Below are 27883 nucleotides of genomic sequence, written 5' to 3' on the forward strand. Positions count from 1 at the left end.
TTGGTAAGTTTGTTGTGGTTTACTTTGATGACATTCTCATTTATAGCTTATCTTTGAATGACCATAGGTTGCATGTTAGGCAAGTTTTGGAAACCCTTAGGAAGGAACATTTGTATGCTAACCTTGCTAAATGTATGTTTGCTCTTGATCATATAGAATTCCTAGGGTTTGTTGTTAGTTGTAAAGGGGTCCATGTGGACAAAACAAAGGTGGTGGCCATTCAAAATTGGCCTACACCGAAATCTTTGAATGAGGTCCGAAGTTTTCATGGGCTTGCTTCTTTCTATAGAAGATTTGTCTCAAACTTTGGTACCATTGCCGCACCACTCAATGACATAGTGAAAAAGGATGTGGTCTTTCATTGGGGAGAAGCACAACAAAATACTTTTGATACTTTGAAAAAAAATTTGACTAATGCTCCCATCTTGGCCCTTCCTAATTTCACTAAGACATTTGAGATTGAGTGTGATGCTTCAAGCATAGGTATTGGGGCTGTTCTCCTTCAAGAGGGCCACCCCATAGCCTATTTTAGTGAGAAATTGAAGGGAAGTCATCTCAACTATTCCACCTATGATAAGGAATTATATGCACTTGTTAGGGCTTTGTTTACTTGGCAACACTATCTTTTTCCCAAAGAGTTTGTGATACATAGTGATCATGAATCTCTTAAATATTTGAAAAGCCAAAACAAACTTAACAAGAGGCATGCTAAGTGGGTGGAATTCATTGAGCAATTTCCTTATGTGATCAAACACAAGCAAGGCAAAATAAATATTGTGGCGGATGCTCTTTCTAGAAGATACACCTTGCTAAATCTTTTAACCTCTCAATATCTTGGTTTTGATCACATTAAGGAACTTTATCATGATGACCTTGATTTTTCTCCCATCTATCAAGAGTGTCTTAAAGGAGGACACAAAGACTTTTTTATTCAAGATGGCTTTCTTTTTAAAGGAAAACGTCTTTGTGTTCCCCAATGCTCTATTAGATTATCTCTTGTTAGAGAAGCTCATGAGGGGGGTTTAATGGGACATTTTGGGGTTGCTAAAACTTTGGATGTGTTGCATGAACATTTCTTTTGGCCTCATATGCATAAACATGTTCATAGTTTGTGTGATAAATGCATAGCTTGCCGCAAAGCTAAGTCTAAAATGCATCCCCATGGTCTATATACTCCTCTTCCTATCCCTTCAATGCCTTGGGTAGATATATCTATGGATTTCATCTTAGGCTACTCAAGACATCAAAGGGAAAGGACTCCATTTTTGTGGTAGTGGATCGTTTTTCAAAGATGGCTCACTTTATTCCTTGCCACAAAGTGGATGATGCATGCCACATTGCAAACCTCTTCTTCCAAGAAGTGGTTCGCTTGCATGGGATTCCTAGGTCTATAGTGTCCGATAGAGATCCTAAATTCTTAAGTCACTTTTGGAAGACCTTGTGGGGCAAGCTTGGAACTAAGCTTTTATTTTCTACCACTTGCCACCCACAAACTGATGGTCAAACCGAGGTGGTGAATAGAACTTTAGGACAACTATTGAGATGCTTTATTTCAGGGAATCCTAGAGTGTGGGAGAATTTACTACCCCATGTTGAGTTTGCATATAACCGAGTAGTAAATTCTACCACCTCCCATTCTCCTTTTGAGGTGGTTTATGGGTTTAATCCCCTAACACCTCTTGATCTTCTTCCTATTCCCCTTCTTGAAGATGTCTTGTGCAAAGATGGGGATGAAAAGGCTTCTTTTGTGAAAAATTTGCATAAAGACATCAAGAAGAGAATTGAGAAGAAGGTTGGCAAGTATGCTGAACTTGCCAATAAAAGGAGAAAAACATTGTTGTTTGATGAGGGCGATTGGGTTTGGCTTCACTTGAGGAAGGATCGTTTTCCCACTCAAAGGAAGTCCAAACTAATGCCTCGAGGGGATGGACCTTTCCAAGTCCTCAAGAGGATTAATGACAATGCTTATGAGTTAGATATGCCTGATACATTCTTAGGTAGTCATACTTTTAATGTCAGCGATCTAACTCCTTTTTCTGTAGGTCTCCAGAATTCGTGGTCGAATTCTCTCCAACTCGGGGAGTATGATGGAGATCAAGCTCAAGAGGACATGGAGGCCAATCATCAAGCTCAAGAAGAGGTGGAGGCACAAATGGAGGACGCCCATGGAGGTCAAAGTCCACCTCAAAGGATTACAAGAAGCATGTTCAAAGCTTTGGGAGCTAGAGGACATTTATTTTCTCTTTTTGTAGTTTCTTTAGTTGAAGGTGCTTAGAGGGAAACATTAGAAACCTCTTTTGTTTTAGCATCTTGTAGGTTTTAATTAGGAGCTTTAGGGGGGTGTATTAGTAGAGAGGTGTAGGAGTAGAATAGGAGGTGCCATAGGAGGTTTGTTTTAGGCGCCGGTTTCTAGAATAGTTTAGGAGGGAATTTTAAAATGTTTTAGCTTAGTTTTTCAGAACCTTAGGCTATATATAGAGGTGCTCTCTTTGTAAAATTCAGATTGGAATTAATCTAAGAAAACTCTACTCAAATTTTGAGTGACCTTTGGAGAGCTTTTGGAGCCTTCTTCTCTAGTCTTATCTTGATGGATCATTGGAGTCCTCAAGTGGCGGCATCACTCTCATCTAGGAGCATTCCACACTTCTAGTGGCGAGATCATCCAACATTCTTCCATCTTCATGAGCACTCTCTTCTCCTTCCTTTCTTCTTTTTCAATTGTTCATGTTGCCTTGTGTTCTTGAGTTGTTTTGGTTCGGTTTTTCCATTTTCCAGCACCTATGTTCTGTTTTTGTTTTTAATTTCTATTTTGTTCGGTTCATATGTTTACTTGCTTAATTCTGTTCGGTCATTCCAACTTTCATTATCTTTGTTGATTCAATTTGACAATATTTGGTTCATCCAAATGAGTTTGGGATTTGGTACTAGTTTTTGGTGAGTTCTTGTCTTAGAACAATGATCCAACTCTAAGAAAAGTGCCTCTGTAATGTCCAGCTCAAGGTGATTCCTAAGAATGTCAAGAATCATTCTCTATGTGGCTATTGGAATCACATCACCATGGATGAAGAGAAAATTGCCTTCATGACTGAGAGGTCGTGCTACTGTTACAAGGTGATGCCCTTTGGGCTGAAGAACGCGGGGGCCACGTACCAAAGGCTGATGGATAAGGTACTTGCACCGATGCTGGGAAGGAATGTGCAAGCGTACGTAGATGATATGGTCGTGACCTCGTTAGAGAAGAGCAAGCACGTCTCAGATCTGGAGGAGTTGTGTACCACAATTGCCAAGTTCAGATTAAAGCTAAACCCGGAGAAGTGCATTTTTGGCGTGGAGGCAGGGAAGTTCTTGGGTTTCCTTTTATCTGAAAGAGGAATAGAGGCAAATCCTGATAAGTGTGCTGCCATATTGGCGATGAGGAGCCCGGCTACCGTGAAGGAAGTGCAGCAGCTTACAGGTCGGATGGCCGCCCTGTCTCGTTTCGTATCAGCTAGTGGAGAGAAAGGCCATTCGTACTTCCAATGCTTAAGGCGAAACAACAAGTTTGTCTGGTCGAAGGAATGCGAAGAAGCCTTCGTGAAGCTTAAAGAATACCTGGCGAGCCCGTCGGTTTTGTGCAAACCTTTGGTGGGAACCCCTCTCAGGTTGTATTTTGCTGTAACTGAGAGGGTGGTGAGTGCGGTGCTTGCCCAAGATCAAGACCAGGCTCAGAAGCCTATTTACTTCGTGAGCAAGGTGTTGCAAGGCCCAGAAGTCAAGTATCAGGCCTTGGAGAAAGCTGCACTGGCGATAGTATTTTCGGCGAGGAGGTTGCGCCACTATTTCCACAATTTTACAGTGCTGGTGATGACCGACCTGCCCATCCAGAAAGTCTTGAAGAAGCCTGATGTACCTGGGAGAATGGTGAAGTGGGCGGTGGAGCTGTCGGAGTTCGACATCAAATATGAGCCCCGAGGACCGATCAAGGGGCAGATTTTCGTCGATTTCGTGGTCGAGCTCTCGTCGAAAGCAGCACGAGTTGAGGGGGACGATTTTCGTTGGGTGCTTTCGGTGGACGGATCGTCTAACCAGCAGGGTAGCGGTGCTGGAGTCATTCTAGAAGGGCCCAACAGCGTGCTGATAGAACAATCCCTGAGATTTGCTTTTAAAGCCAGCAACAATCAAGCAGAATATGAGGCATTGATCGCCGAAATCTTGTTGGCTAAGGAGATGGGGGCTAGGGTGTTGATGGCCAAGAGTGACTCATTGTTAGTCACGGGACAAGTAACAGGCGAGTTCCAGGCCAAGGATCCACAAATGGCGGCTTACTTGGAGTATGTGCAGGAGTTGAAGGGCCCCTTTGCCTCGTTCGAAGTAGTGCATGTGCCTAGAGAGCAAAATGCCCGAGCAGACTTGCTAGCCAAGCTCGCCAGTTCGGGCAAGGGGGGTAGGCAGAGGACAGTTATCCAGGAAACTCTGAAGACGCCTAGAGCGTTTGTGGCAGACCACCTGGTTCTTCAGATAAGCAAGTCGACGGAGAAAGCGGCGAGGAGCCACAGGTCCTTGACCCAGGAGACCTTGAGATCGCCGAGAATAAGAACATGTCGGGGGGAGAGGGTGAACATGACGCAGGTCTGCGCTATGCATGAGCCAGACTCATGGATAACGCAATACCAGCGTTGTCTGGCAGATGGCCTTCTCCCGCTGGATCCGACGGAGGCTAGGAAGATAAAGAAGAACTCCAGCAAGTTCACCACGATCGATGGCGAGCTGTACAGGTTTGGGTTTACACACCCACTCCTAGAATGTGTCCACGGAGAAAAATGCACTAGAATTATGGCCGAGCTCCATGAAGGTATATGTGGGAGTCACGTCGGGGGACGAGCTCTGGCTGCAAGAACTCTCCGTGCAGGTTATTACTGGCCAACGATGAGGGAGGACTGCAAGAAGTATGCACAGTGTTGCAAGCAATGTCAGCAGCACGCCGATTGGCACAAGGCACCTCCAGAAGAGTTGAAGTCAATTTACAGCCCTTGGCCGTTTCATACTTGGGGGATTGACATTCTGGGACCTTTCCCATTGGCGGTCAGGCAGATGAAGTACTTGGTGGTGGCGATTGAATACTTCACCAAGTGGATCGCAGCGGAACCAGTAGGCCAGATCACCGCACACAAGATCGAGAGCTTTGTATGGAAGAACATCGTGTGCCGGTTTGGTGTGCCTAAGCGCCTGGTGTCAAACAATGGGACTCAGTTTGCAAGTCACTTACTGAAGAAGCTGTGCGAAGAGGTGGGAATACAGCAGGTGTTTGCATCCGTCGAGCACCCACAGACAAATGGCCAAGTAGAGTCTGCCAATCGGGTGTTGCTGAGAGGTTTGAAGAGAAGGCTAGAGAAAGCTAAGGGATCGTGGGCTGAAGAGGTACCCCGCATAGTTTGGGCATACCATACCACCGAGCAGTCAGGAACCCACGATGATGAGAATCAACTAAAGGTGGCTTTTTATAATGAAGAACAAGATCATTCGCCTTCACATTTAAAGTTTTTCTTGTTAATCTTTGCAAAAGATAAAGCCCAAGCCCAAGCCCAAGAAGGCCAAAGCCCACAAAAGCCCAAAGTCCATCCCATGAAGGGCAAGGCCAAATATTAAATAAATATTGTTTAGAAAGGTGCTTAGAGGGAAACATTAGAAACCTCTATTGTTAAAGCATCTTTTAGTCTTTAGTTAGGAGTCTTAGGGGGGGTGTGTTAGTAGATAGGTGTAGGAGTAAATAAGGAGGTGCCAAAGTGAGAGAAGGGATCACACCTTCCTCATGTCTTGGTTTAGGCGCCACTTGCATTTGAATTTAGGGGGGAATTTTGAAATTGTGTAGCTTGCATTTCAGCACCTTAGGACTATAAATATAGGTGCTCTCTTTGTAAGTTTCAGATTTGAATTTATCTAAAGAAACTATACTCAAAATTGGAGTGAGCATTGGAGAGCTTTTGAGCCTTCTTCTCTAGTCTTATCTTTAAGGATCATGGTTTCCTCAAGTGGCGGCTTGCACACTCATCTAGGAGCATCCATACTTCTAGTGGCGGGATCATCCAACCATTCTTCCATCTTCATGAGCATTCTCTTCTCCTTCCTTTCTTATCTTGTTAATTTCCTTGTCTTAGCTTGTTTCCTAGTTGTTTTGGTTCGGCAATTTCAGCTTGTTTTGTGTAGCTATGGTTCATTTGTGTTCTTGGTTGTTTTTCATCTTTTCTTCTTCAATTCCAGCAATTTGATTCGGTTCCTTACTGTTTTGTGTTGTTAATTAGTGTTTTTGCCTTTCCTCCATCTCTTTTGGTTCAATTTGACAATATGTGGATCATCCAAATGAGTTTGGGATTTGGTACTAATTTTTGGTGAGTTCTTGTCTTAGAACAATGATCCAACTCTAAGAAAAGTGCCTCAATAATATCCAGCTTAAGGTGATTCCTAAGAATGTCAAGAATCATTCTCCATATGGCTAGTGGAATCACATCACACGAGACCCCGTTTAGCTTGGTCTATGGATGTGATGCAATGATTCCAGTTGAAATCCAGGAGAGCTCGCCGAGATTCCAGAACTTTGTGGCGGAAGACTCGAACGAAGAAAGAAGGTTCAATCTGGATTTACTGGATGAGGTCAGGGAGGAGGCAAGGGTAAAGGCCGAAGCAGTGAAAAGGAGGATTGAGCGAAGGTATAACTCGAAGGTGATGCCAAGGCAGTTTAGAGAGGGCGACCTGGTGATGAGGAAGGCCCATCAGTACGAGATGGAGAACAAGTTATCGCCTAAGTGGACAGGACCGTTCAGAATAATCGAGGTGCTCGGGAACGGCGCCTACCGCTTAGAGACGTTAGAAGGAGGGGCGATTCCTCGCACCTGGAACGCCACACACCTCAAGTTATATTACAGTTAAAGCTTTGTAAGTAAAAATGAACATGAAGAGATTTACAAGCTTTCTGTTAAAACAGTTTTGAAGGAGGCACTCTTTTTTCCCTAAGGAGGGTTTTTAATGAGGCCACCCAATAAAGAAAAGTTTCCAAGCTTAAGTTTCTGAGTTTGCATGCCTTTTATGTTGAAAGTTTTTAGAATCGAAAAAAGACCTTATCACTCGTGCGTGAAGTTCAAAGTTATATCGCATGCATCGGTTAAAAGTTTTAAAGTCCCCATCGCTTTTCGGCGATCGGCGGCAGTAGTTAAAGTTTTAAAGTCCTCATCGTTTTTCGGCGATCGGAGGCACCAGAAAGAGAAAAAGACCTCCTCGCCCTCGAGCGAGTGCAGGCGAGAAAAAGTAAAAGACCTCCTCGCTTATGAGCGAGCGAAGGCAAGAAAGAGTAAACGATCTCCTCGCCCTCGAGCGAGTGCAGGCGAGAAAGAGTAAAAGACCTCCTCGCCTATGAGCGAGTGCAAGCAAGAAAAAGTCCTTCTCGACTTTGAGCGAGTGCAGGCAAGAAAAAGTCCTCCTCGACTTTGAGCGAGTGCAGGCAAGAAAAAGTCCTCCTCGCCCTTGAGCGAGTGCAGGCAAGAAAAAGTCCTTCTCGCCTTTGAGCGAGTGCAGGCGAGAATAGAAGAAGTCCTCCTCGCCTTTGAGCGAGTGCAGGCGAGAACAGATTGAAAGACCTCTCTGCACCAGCAGATAGAGGCAAGATTAAAAGTCCTCAGTGCATCCAGGGGGGAGGAGATGTACACTCTGGGCAAGTTGAGGCACCAGAAAAAGTCCTTCTCACCTTAGAGTGAGTTCAGGCAAGATGAGCTGAAAAGTCAGGGGTGTTCGTCACCTCAAACGGTGGGGAGGGAAGGAAAACGCCTTTCCCCCTTTAAGTGAAACATCAATATTGACCCAGTAAGACCAGACCATTGTTCTAAAACTCAGGGAGGTAGAGAAGGATCCGAAAGGCGCCTCTACCCCCAGATGAGGGAACAATGGTCAAGTTATTAAGGTAAGAAAGGTCACATCGCCAGAACCCTACGGCGAGGAGAAGAATTCCAGGCGATGACGGGAGTAAAGGCTAACCTTGCCGGGCAGATCAGGTAAACTGTATTGTGATACTAGTTTAAGTTAAAACCTGCTGCCTAGTAAGTAGCTTATGTTGAGGTTTATTGCCTTAAGTTTGCAAGTTATATTAAATGTCATCGTTTGAGAGTTAATAGTTGTTCAAGTTTTACTTTGAGTTAACAGTTTGATAAATTGTTATAAGATTAACAGTTTATTCAAGTTCAAAGCAGTGAGTGAACGGTTAAGCCCGGGGAATCGCTGAGTTAATTTGTTTAAGCAAGTTTCACCGGTTATATTGATTAACCACACAGCGAGTAAGAAGTATTCAAAGAGAAGTATCAGAAAACAGCTTTTCAGCATTAAAAGTTATACAAGAGTGGCTATTCAAGTTTGAACACGAATGTGATCAAGTACATAAGCAGAGGAATTACATATAAAGTTTTTACAAGGAAAAAGGTGATGGAAGAGTGCAACTAATCTTCAGAAGGAACAATCTTCCCATTCACCACCTCGTTGCAGATCGATACCATGGAGAGGTCGAGCTCGGGGTATTGGCATGCGACTTGCTCCAGAGAGGCGTCAAAGCCGACGGTGAGGACTTGGGCAGTGCTTTGCTCGAGCTCTTGTGCTTGTTTCTTCAGCTCTTCAGTTTCCTCGCGAGCTCGAGCAAGGTCTTCAGCAACCTTTTTGCCTTCGTCCCGAGCCTGGGCCAGCTCTGCAGCGATCTTCGTGGCCTCCTCTCGAGCTTTGGCGAGCTCAGCAATGGTGTCGTCCCTCTCCTTTTCGACCTTCCCGAGGAGAACCTCCCGATCTGCTGACCTTTTTTCAAGGTTTTCCACCTTGGTCGCATCTGCTTTCATTGCAGCCTCCAAGTTGGCCACCTTGAGCCTGTAAGGGACCAGTTTGCTCTCCAACTCGATCTTCTCTTGAGCTTGGAGGTGCAGTTTTTGGCGCAGATCAGAGGCCTCCTTGCGCGCGCCCCTTAGGCCTTTGCATAATAGGGGGTGTAGTTATCATTTTAGCTTGTGCCTAGCCCTTTGGGAAGGAAAGTTGACCTAGCTTCTAAAAGAACAAGCCTAAGGTGTGATTTTTACTTAGTCAAATCCTAAAGGCATCCCTTCACACATTTACCATCCTATCCTTGCTCATCTTGTTTTCCAAGGCACCCATTCCTACAAATAGGGTTCCTTACTCCATGCATTACCATGTTGAATTTTGGTATAAAACGAAAACTTTGCACAATTTATGCGAGACTTGTGTTCTCTTAGCTTAGGCCGTATCTTGTGAAAGTTGAGAGCTCTTCAAGTGGCGACCCTCCACACTTATCTTGAAGAATCCACACTCCAAGTGGCGTATTCTTCTCTTGTCCATCACCATAACCTTTCTTTCCTTCATCCCTTCTTCCATTTTCCATTATGATTCCTTCATCATATTTGCTTCTTTTATGTCTTTCAATTTGGCAATATGCATCATCTTCAGCATATAATGTGTTTTTCCTTTTACCTTTGGAAGTGAACCTTCACACATACATAACCACCTGGTTAAGTTCGTGTCCAGTGAGAATCTTCCTAGGTCACACCTTATGTACCATCCCGTCCCCGGGTGTTGACCAAAGGTCAAAGTCAACACGTGGTGGAACCCCTCCGGGGACCCATGGAAGAAAGTCAACAGGTTGACCGCTCGAGTCATCGCCTTGCTGAGGCATCGCCTAAGTAAGGCGTCGCCCAAGAGAGGCATCGCCCAAGAGAGGCATCACCAAGCAAGGGTACCGCTAGGTTAAAGCATTGCCAAGCTAGGACATCGCAAGGAGGCTTCGGGCCTCGACAGTTCGGAACAGTGACAAAGGGAAGAGAAAGGTGGCTTCGAGGCCATAAGTTCTAGTACCAGTAGGGGGTAAACCTGACTCGTGAAGTACCCACGCCACTGTTGGGAGACCCTGGGACAGATACGACCCATGAGAGGGCCACGACCAGGGGAGAACCACGTGCATGGTACGAGAGAAAGGTAGATACACTCCCAGGGCGAGTGACTAGTAATTGGGACGCATGAGTTGGCACCCAAAAAGTCAACCCACGTGACAGAAGCACTTCGCAGAAAAGAGGGCTCACACGATGGAAAAACCCTAAGTTGGGTGGCGGCGCTGTGGGACCCTCTGCATAGAATAAACGATCAAGTCAAAAGGGTACGTGGCAATACCCACGTGCTCATAAAAAGTTTCAGGGAAAGTTTGCCAAGGTACGCGTTAATTCAGTTAAGATTCGAATGTTCCAAGGAATGTTTTGATACGCCTTCAATGCGCTTTAAAGATTAGAGGTGTATAAAAAGGGACCTTTGGGCATTGGAAAAGGGACCGAGTTTTAACCTAATACACACAGAGAGATACAGAGAGAAAACCCTAGTTGTCTTCGCGGCACACTCACAGTGAGCACAAGGCAATTAGGGCAACACAGTTCTAGTTACACCGTTTCAGTCATTCAGTGCAGTTTTTTGATGTTTCTCGTTAGCTGACTTGATCGTCGGAGTGCAAACGGCTGCGAGGGCGCCCCTTTGTTCACTTTTCTTTTTCAGGTGTCTTTGACGGAGCAAACAAAGGTGCCCTAGCTCGCAAGGACAAGCCACGCGCAAAGACGATCCCGGTCAACCGGCCGGAACATTTGGCGCCCACCGTGGGGCTCGATCTAAAACATCAGTCCCACCACACAAGATTCTCAGTTCCAGCTCTTAATACTCAGATAAGTTAAGAAAATTTCCAGAAAACAATGACTACGAGACCAGCAGGCACTAGGAGTGAAGAAATGACCATGCAACAACTTATGGGCATGATGCAAGGGCTGCAGGACGCAATGACGGCTTCGAAGGTAGAACAGGATCGCATGCGAGCAGATCTTGTAGCCTCTCAAGCAAGAAACGATGAACTCCACCGTACCAACGAGGAGTTGCGCCGTGGGTGGCGCGGCGGAGATGAACCCGAAGCCGCATCCCCACCTAGGGAATTCACGACACCATTCTCGCAAGCAATCCTGGAGACGGCGATACCCAGTACGTTTACAGGGCCCAAGGCGACCTTCACCGGGGTGGAGGATCCTGAGGCACACCTCACAGCGTTCCACACGCAGATGTTGCTGGTAGGCGGTTCTGACGCGGCAAGGTGCAAGCTTTTCATGAGCACGCTGACGGGAATGGCTATGGATTGGTTCATCAGCCTTCCAGAGGGCCACATCACGTCTTTCGCCCAGCTCTCACGGCTGTTCAGAGAACAGTATTTGGCCAACAGAGCCCCAGCCCCAGTTTCGTACGATCTTTTCGACGTGAAACAATTCCAAGGTGAGACCCTGAAGGAATACATAAGCCGCTTTGGAGCACAAGTGGTGAAGGTGGGTACTACCGATGAACCCATGATTGTATACGCATTCAGGAAGGGAGTGCGACCCGGGTCTTTTGGTAAGTCGCTTAACTGCAGGCTTCCCAAGACCTTTGCTGAAGTAAGGCGACGAGCGTTAGAGCACATTGCCTCAGAGGGAGAGGCATACGAGAAGTGCATACCTGCTGCACCTGCACGACCAAGGGCGCAGATACGCACACAACCTGCTAGGGTCCACGAAGCTGCCACGGAAAGAAGGAACCCAGACAGAAAGCGCACCTACGAGGCGAGGAGGGCCCCGCCAAGGACCCTACCTGAAGGAAGGAGAGAGGGGAGGAGACCGCTGAGGCACAACTTTGTGGTGGAGCTCAAAGACGTCATCGTTGTGCCCAACATAGCAGATAGGTTGAGGCCACCAGCGAAGTCCGATAAAATTCTGGGTCCCTACAAGGAGTCATGGTGTGAATTCCACAAAGCTTTTGGACATCATATCAACAACTGTTTGGCGCTGGGCTACCAGTTGGATGAGCTTGTGAAGAGTGGTTTCCTAAAGGATTACCTCGTAGGATCCCCTACAACGGCAGCCACGACAGTACAAGAGGAGGGCCAGGCACACGAGATGCCAGTCCATGGAGAGGTTCACACCATTTCTGGTGAATTTTCTGGTGGGGGGCCCACTGCCTCTCAACGAAAAAAGTATGTGAGGTCAGTAAATTCAGTGGTAGAAGAATTTCCAGACGACCCTTTGGAATCAGACCTTGTATTCACAAGGGCTGACCTACGGGATGTCGTCCTGCACGACAATGACCCCGTGGTCATTTCAGTAGTTACAGGAGGAAGAAAGGTACATAGGGTTCTCGTTGACTAGGGCAGTTCCGCAGATGTCATGTTCTGGGCAACCTTCAACAAGCTACAGTTGTCCCCGGACCTCTTGAGACCCTACACCAGATGCTTGTACGGGTTTGCAGATAATCCAGTGGAGGTACGTGGGTACTTGGAGTTGAGAACGACGTTCACTGATGGAACGGCATCACGTATCGAAAGTATCCGGTACCTGGTGGTTAACGCCAACTCAGCCTATAACATTTTGTTGGGCAGACCCGCCCTAAACAGATTGAGGGCAGTACCTTCCACTCGCCATATGAAGATGAAGTTGCCAGACCTTAGCGGCAAGGTGATAGTCATCAAGTCAGACCAGGAAGAAGGCCGAAAGTGCTATGAGAATAGTTTGAAAACAAAGAGAGGCGTGGTAATGGTAATTGAACGACCTCTCGTTTCAGGCCCGGCAACAGAGCTAGGACCCATAGAAGAGGCGATGCCCGCAGAGTCCACGCCCGACGATGCTTTACCTATAGAGGCGACGCCCGTGGATGACGTATGCACAAAGGGAAGACGCTGCGGCACCTTGCCTGTGGAAGGAGAGTCAGAGGAGGCGACGCCCATGGAAGAGGACCCCATAAACGAGTCTCGCCCGGAAGGCGTGCAACATGATCAGCCCCAGCCAGAGGACAACGCGGTGGAAAGTCAGATAGGAGGCAAGGCATTCAAATTAGGATGCCACTTGAGCCAGGAAGAACGAAGGAAGGTAACGACGGTGATCTCGCGGCACTTGGACGCATTCGCATGGACCGCAGCAGACATGCCAGGTATCGACCCGGATTTCTTATCCCATCGCCTTACCATGGACACAAAGGCCCGCCCCGTGCTGCAGAGAAGAAGGAAGTACAATGAGGAGCGATGCCTCGTTATAAAGGAAGAGACTCAGAAGCTGCTGAACGCTGGGCACATCAGGGAGATACAATACCCGGAGTGGCTGGCCAACGTAGTCCTAGTCAAGAAGGCAAATGGGAAGTGGAGGATGTGCGTAGACTTCACAGATCTGAACAGGGCATGCCCGAAGGATTCGTACCTAATCCTGCCTGTTGACCAAAACGCTGGAGCTTTGCCTCGTCAAACTTGGATCGACGTATGCGCCGCGTCAGCCTCCGTCCTTCGCTGCGATCAACCTCAAGAACCTGCAAAAGAACAGAACGACGCCGCTGCGGCCGATCGCACTCCAACGCCCAAGTCAGTGACTGAACCACCAATTACTAAGAGTAACACTCAAGAACTCTCAAGGAACCGTGAACCAGTTCTCTCTCAGTATACTCAAGAACTCGCAAGCGTAAAGAAGACAATCTGAACGTGCGTACCTCAGAAGTTCGTTGGGAAACCCTTATATACCTGGACACTTTCTCTCTCCTGGCAGTTACACATCTGGACCCGTGGCTCGCATCCAGCTGTACACGTGCCATCATCTGGAGCCTCCTTGACTTGGGCGCTACTTCTGACTCTCCTTTGGCTAAGTTACTTTATGCATGATACTACTCAGTGCATAGTTAACTTGGAGCGCGATCTCTTCTGGATTGGCGAGTTAGGGTGCCTTCGTACACACCTTCCCTGTGGTCTCGCCGGCCGCCTTCATGATCTGCACCACCTGTTTCACCGTGTATGCTCAAGCAAGCTGTCCCCCGACCTCATCCTCTGGCCAGCTGGGAAATGTCTATCTGCCTTCATCTCCGGCGATGTCCTTGTTTCGACGATCTCTAATCACTTGGTCGCCTGGGTTTACATCTGGCGACTTCATCTTTAACCCGGTGACCGCCGGTTCTGGTGTGCTGGAGATCGGAGCACGCCAACTAAATAACTGGTGACTACACGAGCACACCGACTTCCTTCCCTTCTGCCAGCCATGCGTCCCATCAACACGCCTATACAATAGCTTGATGCCACGTCATCATTTCCGACTACCAGGGCGGTACAGTACCCACTCCCCAACATTGACACCTTAGTAGACAGTGCCTCGGGCTGTAAGATGCTAAGTTTCTTGGATGCATTCTCAGGTTACAATCAGATCAAGATGCATCCCAGGGACGAAAGCAAAACGGCGTTTATGACAGATACATGTAGCTACTGTTATAAGGTAATGCCATTTGGTTTGAAAAATGCAGGCGCCACCTACCAGAGATTGATGGACAAAATCCTTGCACCGATGCTAGGAAGGAATGTGCAGGCCTACGTCGACGACATGGTGGTGACCTCGGACGAGAGGGGCCGACACGCAGCTGATCTGGAAGAGTTGTTCGCTACCATATCGAAGTATCACCTAAAGTTGAACCCAGAGAAGTGCGTCTTCGGTGTAGAGGCAGGAAAGTTCCTGGGTTTCATGCTCACGGAAAGGGGAATAGAAGCGAATCCTGATAAGTGTGCAGCCATCATCGCCATGAGGAGCCCAACTTCAGTGAAGGAGGTTCAACAACTGACGGGGCGAATGGCAGCATTGTCAAGATTCGTAGCTGGTGGGGAAAAGGGGCACCACTATTTCCAATGCCTCAAGAGGAATAGTCGTTTTACGTGGACAGACGAGTGCGAAGCAGCGTTCCTCAAGTTGAAGGAGTACTTGGCGATGCCACCCGTGCTTTGCAAGCCACAAGTAGGCGTCCCCCTCCGCCTATATTTTGCAGTAACAAAATGGGCTATTAGCTCTGTACTGGTCCAGGAACAAGACCAAGTACAGAGACCAATATACTTCATAAGCAAGGCATTGCAAGGCCCCGAGTCAAGATACCAGTCACTAGAGAAGGCAGCACTAGCAGTAGTGTTCTCAGCACGAAGGCTTCGCCACTATTTCCACAGTTTCACGGTGGTGGTAATGACGGACCTTTCCATCCAGAAGGTACTCCAGAAGCCAGACGTGGCCGGGAGGATGGTACGCTGGGCAGTGGAATTGTCAGAATTTGACATCCAGTACGAGCCCCGGGGATCCATCAAAGGCCAGGTCTATGCTGACTTTGTAGCAGAACTTTCACCAGGAGGAGATCCTCAAGAGGTGGAAGCAGGGGCACAGTGGATGCTCTCAGTAGACGGATCTTCCAACCAGCAAGGGAGCGGAGCTGGAATAATCCTGGAGGGACCTAATGGGGTGTTAATCGAACAGGCTTTGCGCTTCGCCTTCAAGGCAAGCAACAACCAGGTAGAGTACGAGGCGTTGATTGCCGGGATGCTTTTAAAGAAGTGGGTGCTCAGAGCCTCTTGGCAAAGAATGACTCACAACTAGTCACAAGACAAGTAACGGGGGGATACCAAGCGAAGGACCCACAAATGGCTGCGTATCTGAAGTATATCGAGGTATTGAAAAGAGCCTTCGCTGCGTTTGAGCTAGTGCACGTCCCCAGGGAACAAAATGCCAGAGCTGACCTGCTTGCCAAGCTGGCCAGCTCAGGCAAGGTGATGGCATTTCATGTGTTCTTCTTGAATCAAAGTAGTAAAATGGATGCGGAAGCAATGGGTGAGTGAAACAAAGCCCTCCTAGGAGTTGTGATGGCTTTGAAGGTGCATGATGAGTATGAATTAGAGAGGTTCGGCCAGCTCTATGAAGAAAGGTGAAGGAAGTGAAGTTTATAGCCTAGATTTCTAGGAGAAGTATAGCTAGTGCACAAAATGGGCAGCATAACAATACTCAAATAAACTTGTCAAATACAAAGAGATAGCCTTCCTATTTATAGGCTATTTGGGCTTAAATGTTAAGCTACATTTCTAAGGAAAAGAAAACCAAAATTAAATCTAAATTCTAAGCCATGTGCCATGCAATGACCGGCCACACAACCCTAGGTTCTAGAAGGTTTCCTTCACAAAGTTCTTTCTACACTACCTATTTTACTAAGTACCCCTAATGGGCCTTATATGCAACAAAGCCTCTTCTCTCCCAAACCGTAGCTTTGGCCCTTGTGTGTGTGAAGCTAGACGGTCTAGGACTCTTCATAGATGCTCCTCATGTAGCCTTGGACTAGACGCTCCTCATCATGGCTAGACGCTCCCTTTGTGAGGCTAGACGCTCCTTGTGAGGCTAGACGCTCCTTTTGGAAGGCTAGACGGTCTTGGTCTTGGAAGCTTGGCTTTCATAGTGTGGTGAGCTTGGGCCTTCCTCCATCATCCCCTCCCTCTTGAAAAGGATTTGTCCTCAAATCCAAGGCTTTGCTTAGGGGGTGGTTGTGGCTGGATGGTGTCCATCATCTCCTCCGGCTTGAGAAGATCTATCCTCAGATTTGCATTCTTGATCTCGGATAGCAGCCTCTTGCTTCGTCAAGGTGTGTCCTCCCGGATCAAATGTCAATCTATGTGACCCTTGAAACAAAGCAAAGGAGTGAGGGTGATCTTTTGAAAAACAAATAAATGTGGGAAGTTGCCATTTTTGTTTTTCTCTTGTTGTGGCCAACTTCTCACAATACCTCCCTTTTGAGGGTTGTAGGTGCCCTCTAATCCTCTTATGTTTTCTAAAATTTTCAAAAGGAGTTACTTTTCCCTTAGGCATAATCTTTTTAAGACAGAGTAACAACTTTATAAAGGCAAGAGGACATAGAACACATACAACTTCGAATGGAGAAATATGAGTAATTTTGTGGATTACTCCTTTGTATGCATGCTTATAAGGGAAAGGATTCTTATCCTAAGATTTGTGAGTGTCTCTCATGATTTCGTGAAACATAGAAGAAAGAGCTATGTTTTCAAATTTTGGAGCTCTATCTATTATGTTGGAAAATAAATCATGGAGGCTTGTCACATTTCTTAGGAAGAGATTATCCACATCCTTAAAGAAAGAAAAACCCTTTGTTGTCCTAGGAAGCGCCAAAATGGAATGTGTATCGTCCCAAAGATCTTTTACAAAAGGTGAAGGAGTATAAAGTTCATGAGACATTGCTTTGGGCGTAGTTTGAAAACAAGAATTGTACCTAAGGTAATGTCTTTGAACTTCTTTTCTCATGGGGGACAAAAGTTTTCCTTTTAAAAGCTCTAGAGTTTTATCAACTCTAATTTGTCCCATGAGTTCTCCTTCATGAAGAATTTCTCTTTTATGTGTGAAGGTAGTCTCGTTGATACAACCTTTGTTCATGGAAATTTCAATTTTTTGCAAAGGTTGTCTCAATAAGACATGACAAGTTTCTTTAGGCACTACTTCACATAAAAAATTGTCTTTGTAGATGCCTATAGATGACTTGACCTTCACTTGGTGATATCTTGGCATGTATGTAAAATAATCTACTATATTTTTATCTATGCAAACCTTTTTTAAGGATTCTTCTTTTTTTTCTAGGCTTGCAAGTGTTCCTTTACAAAAGGTAAGGCTAGGTTGTTCAACAAGAGGTATATTTTCAAATGTATTTTCAACTTTTCCTTCTTGTTGAATGACCTTGTGGGAAGGAACACTCTTCTCCCACACCTTTTGTTTTCCAAGGGTTTTCTCTTGCTTTTCTATTTTTACATTTTCTTTACTCTCACTAGCTTCTTTTTCTTGGCTACTATTCTCATCTTTGTCCCTTAAGATCATAGATCTTTCATTGAAACATTGAGATGCTAATTGATCATTGCCAAGGTATTCTAAACATGGAATTTCTCTAGCTTGAGTGTGAGAGATATGCTTGGTTAGGTTTTCTTGTCTCTCTTTCCTAGCTCTCCTAGGGAATTGTTGATGATATTCATTTTTCCTAAGACTTTCTTCCCCAAGATAATCATGATGTTTAGAGCTAGATGCATGAGAATGTAATTTTTTTGAAAATTGAGACTTCTCATTCTTTGCTTTAGTCAAAACATTAAGTTTAGTCTCACTCTCCAATTGTCTATATGCAATTGATTGCACAGTTTGTGAAACTTCTTTCAAAAGAGTTTTTAAAGATTTTAATTCACTTCCAATAGACTTTGTAGAATGAGAAGAAGAAGACATGGCTAAAGCTTTGTGTATACAAGTATTTTACCTTGAGAAAACTTAGGAAAGTCAAAGAAGGTAGTTTTCCAGGTAAGGGAGGTGAGTCACAGTGGACTACTTAAATACCAAGCCTTTGCCTTAGCCAAAAACTATCCCTCAATGTCTTCACACAAAGCTTTCTCTTAGTAAACCACTTGGAACACAATTAAGTTGAGAAATCAGATTTTAATGCAAGAAAACAATGCATGCTAACTAATTAACAAAGCTAGACGGTTTTTAACAAAACTTAAACAAAATTAAACATGCAAAGCGTAGCTAACAAAGCAAAAGAAAAGCAAGTAACAATTACTAATCAAGAATGCTATACTATTCGGCCCTAGGTGAGGCTTCTTGGACACTTTGAGCCCTTGAAGACACACTCACCGTCTAAAGCGTAGTTAACAAGGTAATTAACAATAAACCAAGTTGTAAAGGAGATAAGAAAACCCCCTTTGTTGTTCCTCTTTTTTTTTTGTTAGTGCACTTTCTTTGTTGTCTTGATTGTTGATCTTCTAGGTGTTTGTAGTGTTTGTTTCAAGAAGCTTGTTTCGCCTTAGCTTGACTCCTCCTTAGAAAGTTGGCTTTAATTCTCCAATTTCCAGCACCTATTCACAAGGGCTTAACCTTAAACCAAGTCAATTTCCATGCACATAAACACCAAGAGAGAATTAAATTCCAGCACCCACAAAAGAGAGGTCAAGAAACAAAAGCAAGAAACAAATTTAATTGAAAGAAAACAGTACCACCAAAAGGATTTATAATATGACAACTTAGAAAGAGATTCAAGAAATTAAAGCAAACAATTAAAGGTACTCAATAAAATTTGGCACACAAAAGGAATTCCTAAAGAAAAGCACTAGATTAGATGACCAAATAAAAAAAACAGCACCACTGGAAAATGTTGTGGGCCAGAAAACAGTTTTGTTCCCCGATTTATGCTGAGCTGTAATTGTAAAATTTGTTTCTGAAATTTGGATACAAGAAAATTCAGGATCTTAGCTAAATTTTGGCTTTGGAATCACCTAAAACGCATGCACCATTTTTTTTTAATAATTTTTGCAAATTTGGTGTGCAGTTAGGCCAGCTGTAACGCTCAAGATTCGCACTCTGATTTTGTGAGATTTATCATTTTTTTTCTGTTGCTCCTTTTGACCTCATTCTTTTTTTTTCTTTTCTATAACACCTTAAACTTGCATTTTCCAGAAATTCAGAATTTTCCTATGGGTGGAAAAATTTTTATAAACAAAACAGCCCAGAACAGAGAGGTGTTACAGGGGAAAACTGGAAAAACTGGAAGAAAACAGCAAGATAACCAAATTAACACAATGGAAAATGTGAGAATGGAAATTGTGTATGAACTAAGACACAATTATGAACTCAAACTAAAAATAAAAAGCATCAAAGGATCAAAATAACAGCAGATTATAGCAATATAAAGAGACCCAAAACAAGAAACAATCAAGCCAAAAAATAGGACTACTAAGAATTGATGACAATATGGATGAACATGACTTGACAAAACATGTATAGATTCAGAAAATTAAAGACTCAAAGCATAATATGAAGCAAAATAATGAAAGCAATAAAGACTCAAAGCCTAAAACAAAATAGCAACACAAAGGTGTATGGAATCCTATCACAAATTGCACAAGAACTTGTTCAAGATCAAATGAACAAGAGTGCTTGGGTTGGATCTTCCACAAAGCACACCAAGAACAAATTAAAAATATAAAAACAGCAAGACAAGTAAGGAATTGAAATGACAAAGATGAAAATAAAGAAGAACTGAAATTAAAAAGACAAGCTACTCATCTTGAAGAACCAATAGCTCATGATACCAAATGATGGCATTTCATGTGTTCTTCTTGAATCAAAGTAGTAAAATGGATGCGGAAGCAATGGGTGAGTGAAACAAAGCCCTCCTAGGAGTTGTGATGGCTTTGAAGGTGCATGATGAGTATGAATTAGAGAGGTTCGGCCAGCTCTATGAAGAAAGGTGAAGGAAGTGAAGTTTATAGCCTAGATTTCTAGGAGAAGTATAGCTAGTGCACAAAATGGGCAGCATAACAATACTCAAATAAACTTGTCAAATACAAAGAGATAGCCTTCTTATTTATAGGCTATTTGGGCTTAAATGTTAAGCTACATTTCTAAGGAAAAGAAAACCAAAATTAAATCTAAATTCTAAGCCATGTGCCATGCAATGACCGGCCACACAACCCTAGGTTCTAGAAGGTTTCCTTCACAAAGTTCTTTCTACACTACCTATTTTACTAAGTACCCCTAATGGGCCTTTTATGCAACAAAGCCTCTTCTCTCCCAAACCGTAGCTTTGGCCCTTGTGTGTGTGAAGCTAGACGGTCTAGGACTCTTCATAGATGCTCCTCATGTAGCCTTGGACTAGACGCTCCTCATCATGGCTAGACGCTCCCTTTGTGAGGCTAGACGCTCCTTGTGAGGCTAGACGCTCCTTTTGGAAGGCTAGACGGTCTTGGTCTTGGAAGCTTGGCTTTCATAGTGTGGTGAGCTTGGGCCTTCCTCCATCACAAGGGGTGATGGAGATCAAGCTCAAGAGGACATGGAGGCCAATCAACAAGATCAAGAAGAGGTAGAGGCACAAATGGAGGACGCCCATGGAGGTCAAAGCCCACCTCAAAGGCTTACAAGAAGCATGTTCAAAGCTTTAGGAGCTAGGGGACATTTATTTTCTCTTTTTGTAATTTCTTTGGTTAAAGGTGCTTAGAGGGAAACATTAGAAACCTCTTTTGTTATAGCATCTTTTAGGTTTTAGTTAGGAGCTTTAGGAGGGGGGTGGGTTAGTAGATAGGTGTAGGAGTAGAATAGGAGGTGCCAAAGTGAAGGAAGAAGTCACACATTCCTCATGCCTTGTAAATAGGCGCCGGTTCTAGATTGTTTTAGGGGGGAAATTTGAATTGTTTAGCTTGCATTTTCAGCACCTTAGGCTATAAATAGAGGTGCTCTCTTTGTAAATTTCAGATTTGAATTTTAGAGAAAAGAAACTATACTCAAATTTTGAGTGATCATTGGAGAGCTTTTGAGCCTTCTTCTCTAGTCTCATCTTGAAGGATCCATGGTGTCCTCAAGTGGCGGCAACACACTCATCTAGGAGCAACCATCCTTCTAGTGGCGTGATCATCCAACCATGCATCCATCTTCATGAGCACTCTCTTCTCCTTCCTTTCTTCTTTTGTTAATTCCTTGTCTTAGCTTGTTTCCTTATTGAATTTGGTTCGGCAGTTTCATTTTATTTTGTGTTGCTTCGGTCCTTTTATGGTGCTTTGCTGTTCTTCATCTTTCTTCTTCATTTTCCAGCTTTTTGTTCGGTTCAATTTAATTTCCAGCATTCAAATTCAGTTTGCTTTTTGTGCCTTTTTGTTCGGTTCAATTTGACAATAATTGGATCTTCTATATGAGTTTGTGTTTTGGCACTAGTTTTGGTGAGTTCTTGTTCATAGAACCTTGATCCATTTCTATGATAAAGTGCCTAGCTCTTAACCAACTTAAGATGATTCCTAAGAATGTCAAGAATCATTCTAATTGTGCTAGTGGAATCACATCATGGGGGGAAAGCAGAGGACCGTAATACAGGAGACCAAGAGGGAAACCAAGGAGTCATCGCTCGTTGAGTCAAGAGACGGTGAGGGCACCTTGCATCAGTACTTACATAGCCTCGCCAGGTGAAGAAAGGAGTGTACAAGTGTGCGCTTTGGAGGAAGGTGACACTTGGATGACCCCTTACAGGCGATACCTGGCGGATGGGATCCTCCTAGCAGAGCCAGAGGAAGGCAAGAAGACTAAGAGGAACGCCGCCAGGTACACCTTAGTGGATGGGATATTATTCAGGCATGGGTTTACGCACCCTATCTTGACGTGCGTAAGCGGCGATGGGTGCACCAGGATAATGGCTGAACTTCACGAAGGTATTTGTGGAAGCCACATGGGAGGAAGATCCTTGTCGTCCAAGGTGATACGTGCAGGGTTCTTCTGGCCAACAGTAAGAGAAGATTGTGTACGATACGCCCAGCATTGCAAGCAGTGCCAGAGGCATGCCGATTGGCACAAGGCGCCGCCAGAGGAGTTAAGATCCATATACAGCTCGTGGCCTTTCCACACCTGGGGAATTGATATCCTAGGCCCATTTCCATTGGCAATAAGGCAGATGAAATACCTGATCGTTGCCATCGAATATTTCACCAAGTGGATAGAGGCAGAGCCAGTGGCATAGATCACCGCCCACAAGGTACAAAACTTTGTTTGGAAAAACATTATATGTCGCTTTGGGGTGCCAAGGCGTCTCATTTCAGACAATGGCACCCAGTTCGTGAGCCAGCAGTTGGGAAAGTTGTGTACAAAAGTAGGAATCAAGCAGGTGTTCGCGTCAGTCGAACACCCCCAGACGAACGGGCAGGTCGAATCAGCAAACAGAGTTTTGTTGAGAGAATTGAAGCGCAGATTAGAGAAGGCTAAAGGGGCATGGGCAAAAGAGGTGCCAAGGATTGTATGGGCTTACCATACCACACCTCAATCCTCCACCATGGAGACACCCTTCAGCTTAGTGTATGGATCGGACGCCATGATCCCAGTAGAGATCCACGAAAGCTCGCCTCGTTTCCTGGGTTTCGTGGCGGAAGAATCCAACGAAGAAAGGAGGGTGAACCTGGACCAGATAGACGAGGCTAGGGAAGAAGCAAAAATTAAGGCCGAGGCCGTGAAGAGAAGAGTGGAGCGTCAGTACAGCTCCAAAGTGAAGCTGCGACAATTCCATATGGGTGATCTGGTCATGAGGAAGGCCCACTCCTACGAATTAGAAAACAAGTTGTCTCCCAAGTGGACTGGACCGTTCAGAATAACCAAAGTCAAAGGGAATGGTTCGTATAAGCTAGAGACTTTAGAAGGGAGTCCCATCCCACGTAGCTGGAACACGGCAAATTTAAAGTTTTATTTCAGTTGATGTTATTCCAGTTGAAGTTTGTAAAGGGGGCACTCTTTTTCCCTCTCGGGGGATTTTTAACGAGGTCAACCAAATAAAGAAAGGAAAAGTTAAAATATTTTTCCTCTAGTTTTCTCTCATTCGAATGTAAGATCAAAGGTTAAATAAACAAAGAGGAAAACTTAAGGCGTCGCCAAGATGAGTCGTTGCCAAGTCAAGGCGTCGCCAAAATGAGTCATCGCCAAGATGAGTCGTCGCCAAGACAAGGCGTCGCCAAGACAAGGCATCGCCAAGACAAGGCGTTGCCAAGATGAGGCGTCGCCAAGGTAAGGTGTTACTAGAACAAGGCGTCGCCAGCGCAAAGGCGTCGCCACCAGATAATTAAGCAGAAGTCAAGTTCAGAGCAAGATAACTGGTATGTCTAGTATAAGTTAAAATCCGGGAGCCTAGTCCTTGATCAGGAATTAAGGGATTCCTTCGGGACACCCCCTCCTCAAGTATGAACAAATAGCCCCAGTACCAGATATCAGTGTAAGATAAAATCCGGGCGCTTAGTCCTTGAGCAGGGGTTAAGGGATTCCCTTGGGACACCCCCTCCTCAAGTATGAACAACTAGCCCCATTACCAGATATCAGTATGAGTTGAAATCTGGAAGCCTAGTCCTTGAGCAGGGGCTAAGGGAATCCTTCGGGACACCCCCTCCTCAGGTTTGAACAGCTGGCCCCGGTGTCAGATGTTAGACATAAACTAAAACCCGGGAGCTTAGTCCTTGAGTAGGGGTTAAGGGATTCCTTCGGGATGTCCCCTCCTCAGGTATGAATAGCTGGCCTCGGTATCAGGCGATAGATGCAAGCTAAAATCTGGGTGCCTAGTCCTTGATCAGGGGTTAAGGGATTCCTTCGGGACGCCCCCTCCTCAAGTATGAACAGCTAGCCCCAGCGTCTGATGTTTAGAACGTTACACCTTGGTGTTTTTAGACACTCCATGGACGATACGGTACTATTGTTTAGACCTCCCCATGGGCGTGGGCACCAGAGCGCGACTTTTGTCCCAAAGTATTTAGACACGCTGAGGACGCCCAGAGCAGGTCTCCCCTCGAACGTAGACACCCAGCACAGGTAGGATAAGACCTCTTTGCCTTCGAGCGATGTTGAGGCCACAGAAGAACAGATAAGTCCTCCTCGCCCTTAAGCGATGTCGAGGCCAAAGAAGAAGAGACTCTCCTTTTCATCCTAAATCGATGAGAAAGTCAGTACTGCCTTCGGCTACGAGTGCCTTGGGCCCTAGAAAGGTAAGTAGGAAGCAGGTTGAAGATCTCACAAGTTCAGAGGGAAAAAGAAATTCGAAGATTAAGAAGAAGAAGCGTAGAAGTGTGAATCATCAAAGGGTGTGCCTCACGCCTTAAGAAGAAAGAACAAGAGGGAGAAATACGTTGAAGGCAAACACCAGTTGGGCCTTTGATGTAGAAAGGAAAGCAAATAAAAGCGCAAGAGAAATTGGAAGCACGTGAGGAAGAAGTTCAAAATAAGCATATAAGCACGAATCAAGAGTCATAATTGCAGATAAGGTTCATGGTAGTTGCGAGTTAAACAAAAGGCAATTATATACACATCCAATGTTTGGGTGAAACGCAAAATCAGGCTACTCCTCGAAGGTCTCCGGAGGTTGAGCGGGCGATGTCGAAGCTCCATCTTCGGACCTCAACACTTGAGCCAGCTGCAACCTTCGTTGCCCGTCCATCTTCAAATCTGCGTCAAGAGAACAAATATAGTAAAGGGCGAGCACAAATTAAGGTGCTACGCAAAGAGACAAGATAAAACATGCATCAAGCAAGAATCCAGCAAAAGCGAAGAATAGAAGATTATAAAGGGAAGCTCTCATACTTATATATTTTTCCAGGGCCTCGGCGTTATACTCTAGGCTTATCAAGGCGGCGGCGTCAAAACCCCCCGCGCTAGCCAAAATCCGGCAGGCCTCCTGATCGTTCGGAGGTAGCCCCTTAAGAGACCTGGACTTCAGGGTTCTTGGCTCCTTCACCCAATACAAAGGGAAGCTTTCCACCCCTTAAAGAGATCGGAGCAACAAACCTTGAAGAACTTGCCTTTCCACCCCTTGAAGGAGTGCTGAAACAGGGTTAAGAGGACCCTCCCGGGAACTCTGCTGAGAGTCACCCAGAGGTTATTCCTGTGCCTCTTCACTTCGAAGAAATGAAGAAAGATATCAACGGAAGGTGCACACCCGAAAAAACCGAACAATATGTCGAAAGCTTTGACAAAGGCCCAGCTGTTGGGGTACAGCTGGGCTGGGGCAATGTTGATCTCTGTTAGCAGCTCCCTCTCGAACCTAGAGAAAGGCAAGCGCACACCGACGCACTTGAAGACCACCTGATAGAAGTAGAAAAGGGGGACCCCGTTGTTGGCCCGCTCGTCCCCGCACACCGGCTCTCCTAGGGTGCAAGGAAGCACTACGATATCATCGTCATGCCTTTTTGCGAAGGCGCTGTGATCGTAGGTGCTTGGGTCCCCTACATGGTCCCTCCGGGCTTTGGAAGAAACTAGACTCGAGCACTCGTCAAGTAGTTCCTCCGGAGCCCATGCGTAAAGGTCCCTATGATTAACTCTGGAGGAAGGAGGGTTGGCAGTCATCTTGGCGCGCGCCGTCAACGAAGAAACTGAAGGTTAAAGAATAGAGCAAGATTCAGCAATACGGTAAAGGAAAAAGAATCGTCAAAGAAGAAAGCCATACCTTTAGGAGGACGAGACGATGAAAGTTGAAGGTGCGAGGAGTAAATGCAGAGAAAGTTCTTTGGAAAGGAAGATGAACAGCATGAAGAATGCGAGAGAATGAAAGCAGAAACTGGAGCGCGGGATTTCGAGAACTCAAACGTTGCAACTGAAGTGCAATGGACGCCAAATGAGCACCGTGCGATTGGGCCACATGTCAGGAGATTAAAATATGACCCAAGACGTCACTTTTCTCGCTCAGAAAGTGTCACGTCATCAGGTCAGAAAGTGACACGTCATCAAAATGCCCCGAGGGCAATAGAGCAAGGACTTAGTCTTTTCGCTGAAACAAGTGTCAGCTCAAGACTGGGGGGCTTGTGTACCGTCCCGTCCCCGGGTGTTGACCAAAGGTCAAAGTCAACACGTGGTGGAACCCCTCCGGGGACCCATGCAAGAAAGTCAACAGGTTGACCGCTCGAGTCATCGCCTTGCTGAGGCATTGCCTAAGTAAGGCGTCGCCCAAGAGGGGCATCGCCAAGCAAGGTGTACCGACTAGGTCATCGGGTATGATGACGTGGCTTGCACGTGACTCTGTGGGGCGTCCTCAGCGGAGCACGCGGGCAAGAGAAAGATGGATGGTTCAGAGGTGAGCGTAGTCGCCGGTTCATGGAGCTGGCGTTCTGCGATGAACATGGTCGGTTGTCGCCGGGTTTGTCTGTCATCGACGTGTTTGGCGATTGGCGACCAGGTAGCTTGATATCGCCGCAGGAAGCACGTCGCCGGATTTCCCGACAAGCTCAGTTGAAGCTGATGAAGGTTCAAAAGTGTAAGTTCAAGTGTACAACTTCAGTGAGGCGATTGTCGCGCCAGCATAGGGCGTGAAGGGCGTCTGGGTTGAAGAGGACAGCTTGCCTATCAGCGACAGGATTCCCAGAGTGGACATTCGTTGGTGACAAGGTCCCCTCAGCCCAAGAACACCCATGGCGCAGTGTTAAGGAGGGTGCCATTAACAAACAAGCGGTATCACAAATATGGTGCATTGTGCTGCACCCGATACTCACCTGGTCAGGTAGTGTTCTAAGGCACATTGCGTGTTAGCTTGCTCCATGGGTAGATGACTTAGCTGCGCGGCTGGTTACTACACAGAAATAACGTTCAAGTTGCCCCAACCCAGATGACGACACGTGTAGGGTTGGATGCTATCCGTTATTCCAACCCAAATAACGACACGTGTAGGGCTGGGTGCAATAGAGAAATGACGCTCGAGTTACCCTAGCTCAGATGATGACACGTGTAGGGCTGGGCGCTACCTGCTACCCCAGCCCAGATGGCGACACGTGCAGGGCTGGATGCGAGCCACGCGTCCAAAAGCATAACGACCTGGAGAGAGAAGAAACCTAGCTATAAAGGTAAACTTAACAGAATTTGCAGAGGTACGTTTTCATTACGGCTCATTCTGCTAGGGTTGTGTGCCTTTAGTACGGTTCTTCAGAGCATATTTTCTCTGAGTTTTGGGTGTTCTTGTTATTGACTTGAGCGTCGGAGCGCCATCGGCCGCAGAGACGCCACCTTGTGTTTTCAGGTTCCCTGAGGAAGCTCTTGTGGTGTGAACTTGAAGAGCACGTGGAGTCAAGCTGGTGAGGAGGTTCGTGACGAGGCAACACTTTGGCGCTAAGTCAACCGGTAGGATCATTTGGCGCCCACCGTGGGGCCGTATAAAAGGTGATTCCCAACCATAGTTCGTGTTTGTTGTGGTTTTGGTGTTTTCTGTTTTACTGCTCGCTATCGCAGTCGATTCCTGGAGTTTTCACCATTTGTTTGGAGTTTCTTTGAGTTGCTGAGTTTGCTGAGAAAAGATGAGGACAACACGGTCAAGTTCAGTCGCGCCGTCAACAGACGAAGATGCTGTGTCCATGACACAAGTGATGGACATGATGAGGATGCTGCAGGAGAACGTGGCTGCATCGCGTTCTGAACAGGAAAGGATGCATGAGGCGCTGGTGGCCTCGCAAGCTAGGAATGAGGAGCTCAACAGGGTTAACGAAGGGCTGCGCAAAGCCCTGCAGGAGCGGGAGGAGCGTGCGGTC

At 45.8% G+C, this 27883-nt stretch overlaps 1 protein-coding gene across 1 annotated transcript; it reads left to right on the plus strand.

The window, feature by feature from the left end:
• Positions 1-11162: 11162 nt before the first annotated feature.
• On the plus strand, positions 11163-12212 carry LOC137824860 (uncharacterized). The gene has a single exon (XM_068630539.2). It carries the CDS (start codon positions 11163-11165, stop codon positions 12210-12212), a length of 1050 nt encoding a protein of 349 aa, XP_068486640.2.
• The last annotated feature ends 15671 nt before the right edge of the window (positions 12213-27883 follow it).

Source organism: Phaseolus vulgaris, chromosome 8, assembly GCF_051622355.1.
Source record: "Phaseolus vulgaris cultivar YP4 chromosome 8, ASM5162235v1, whole genome shotgun sequence".
Classification (NCBI taxonomy): Eukaryota; Viridiplantae; Streptophyta; class Magnoliopsida; order Fabales; family Fabaceae; genus Phaseolus; species Phaseolus vulgaris.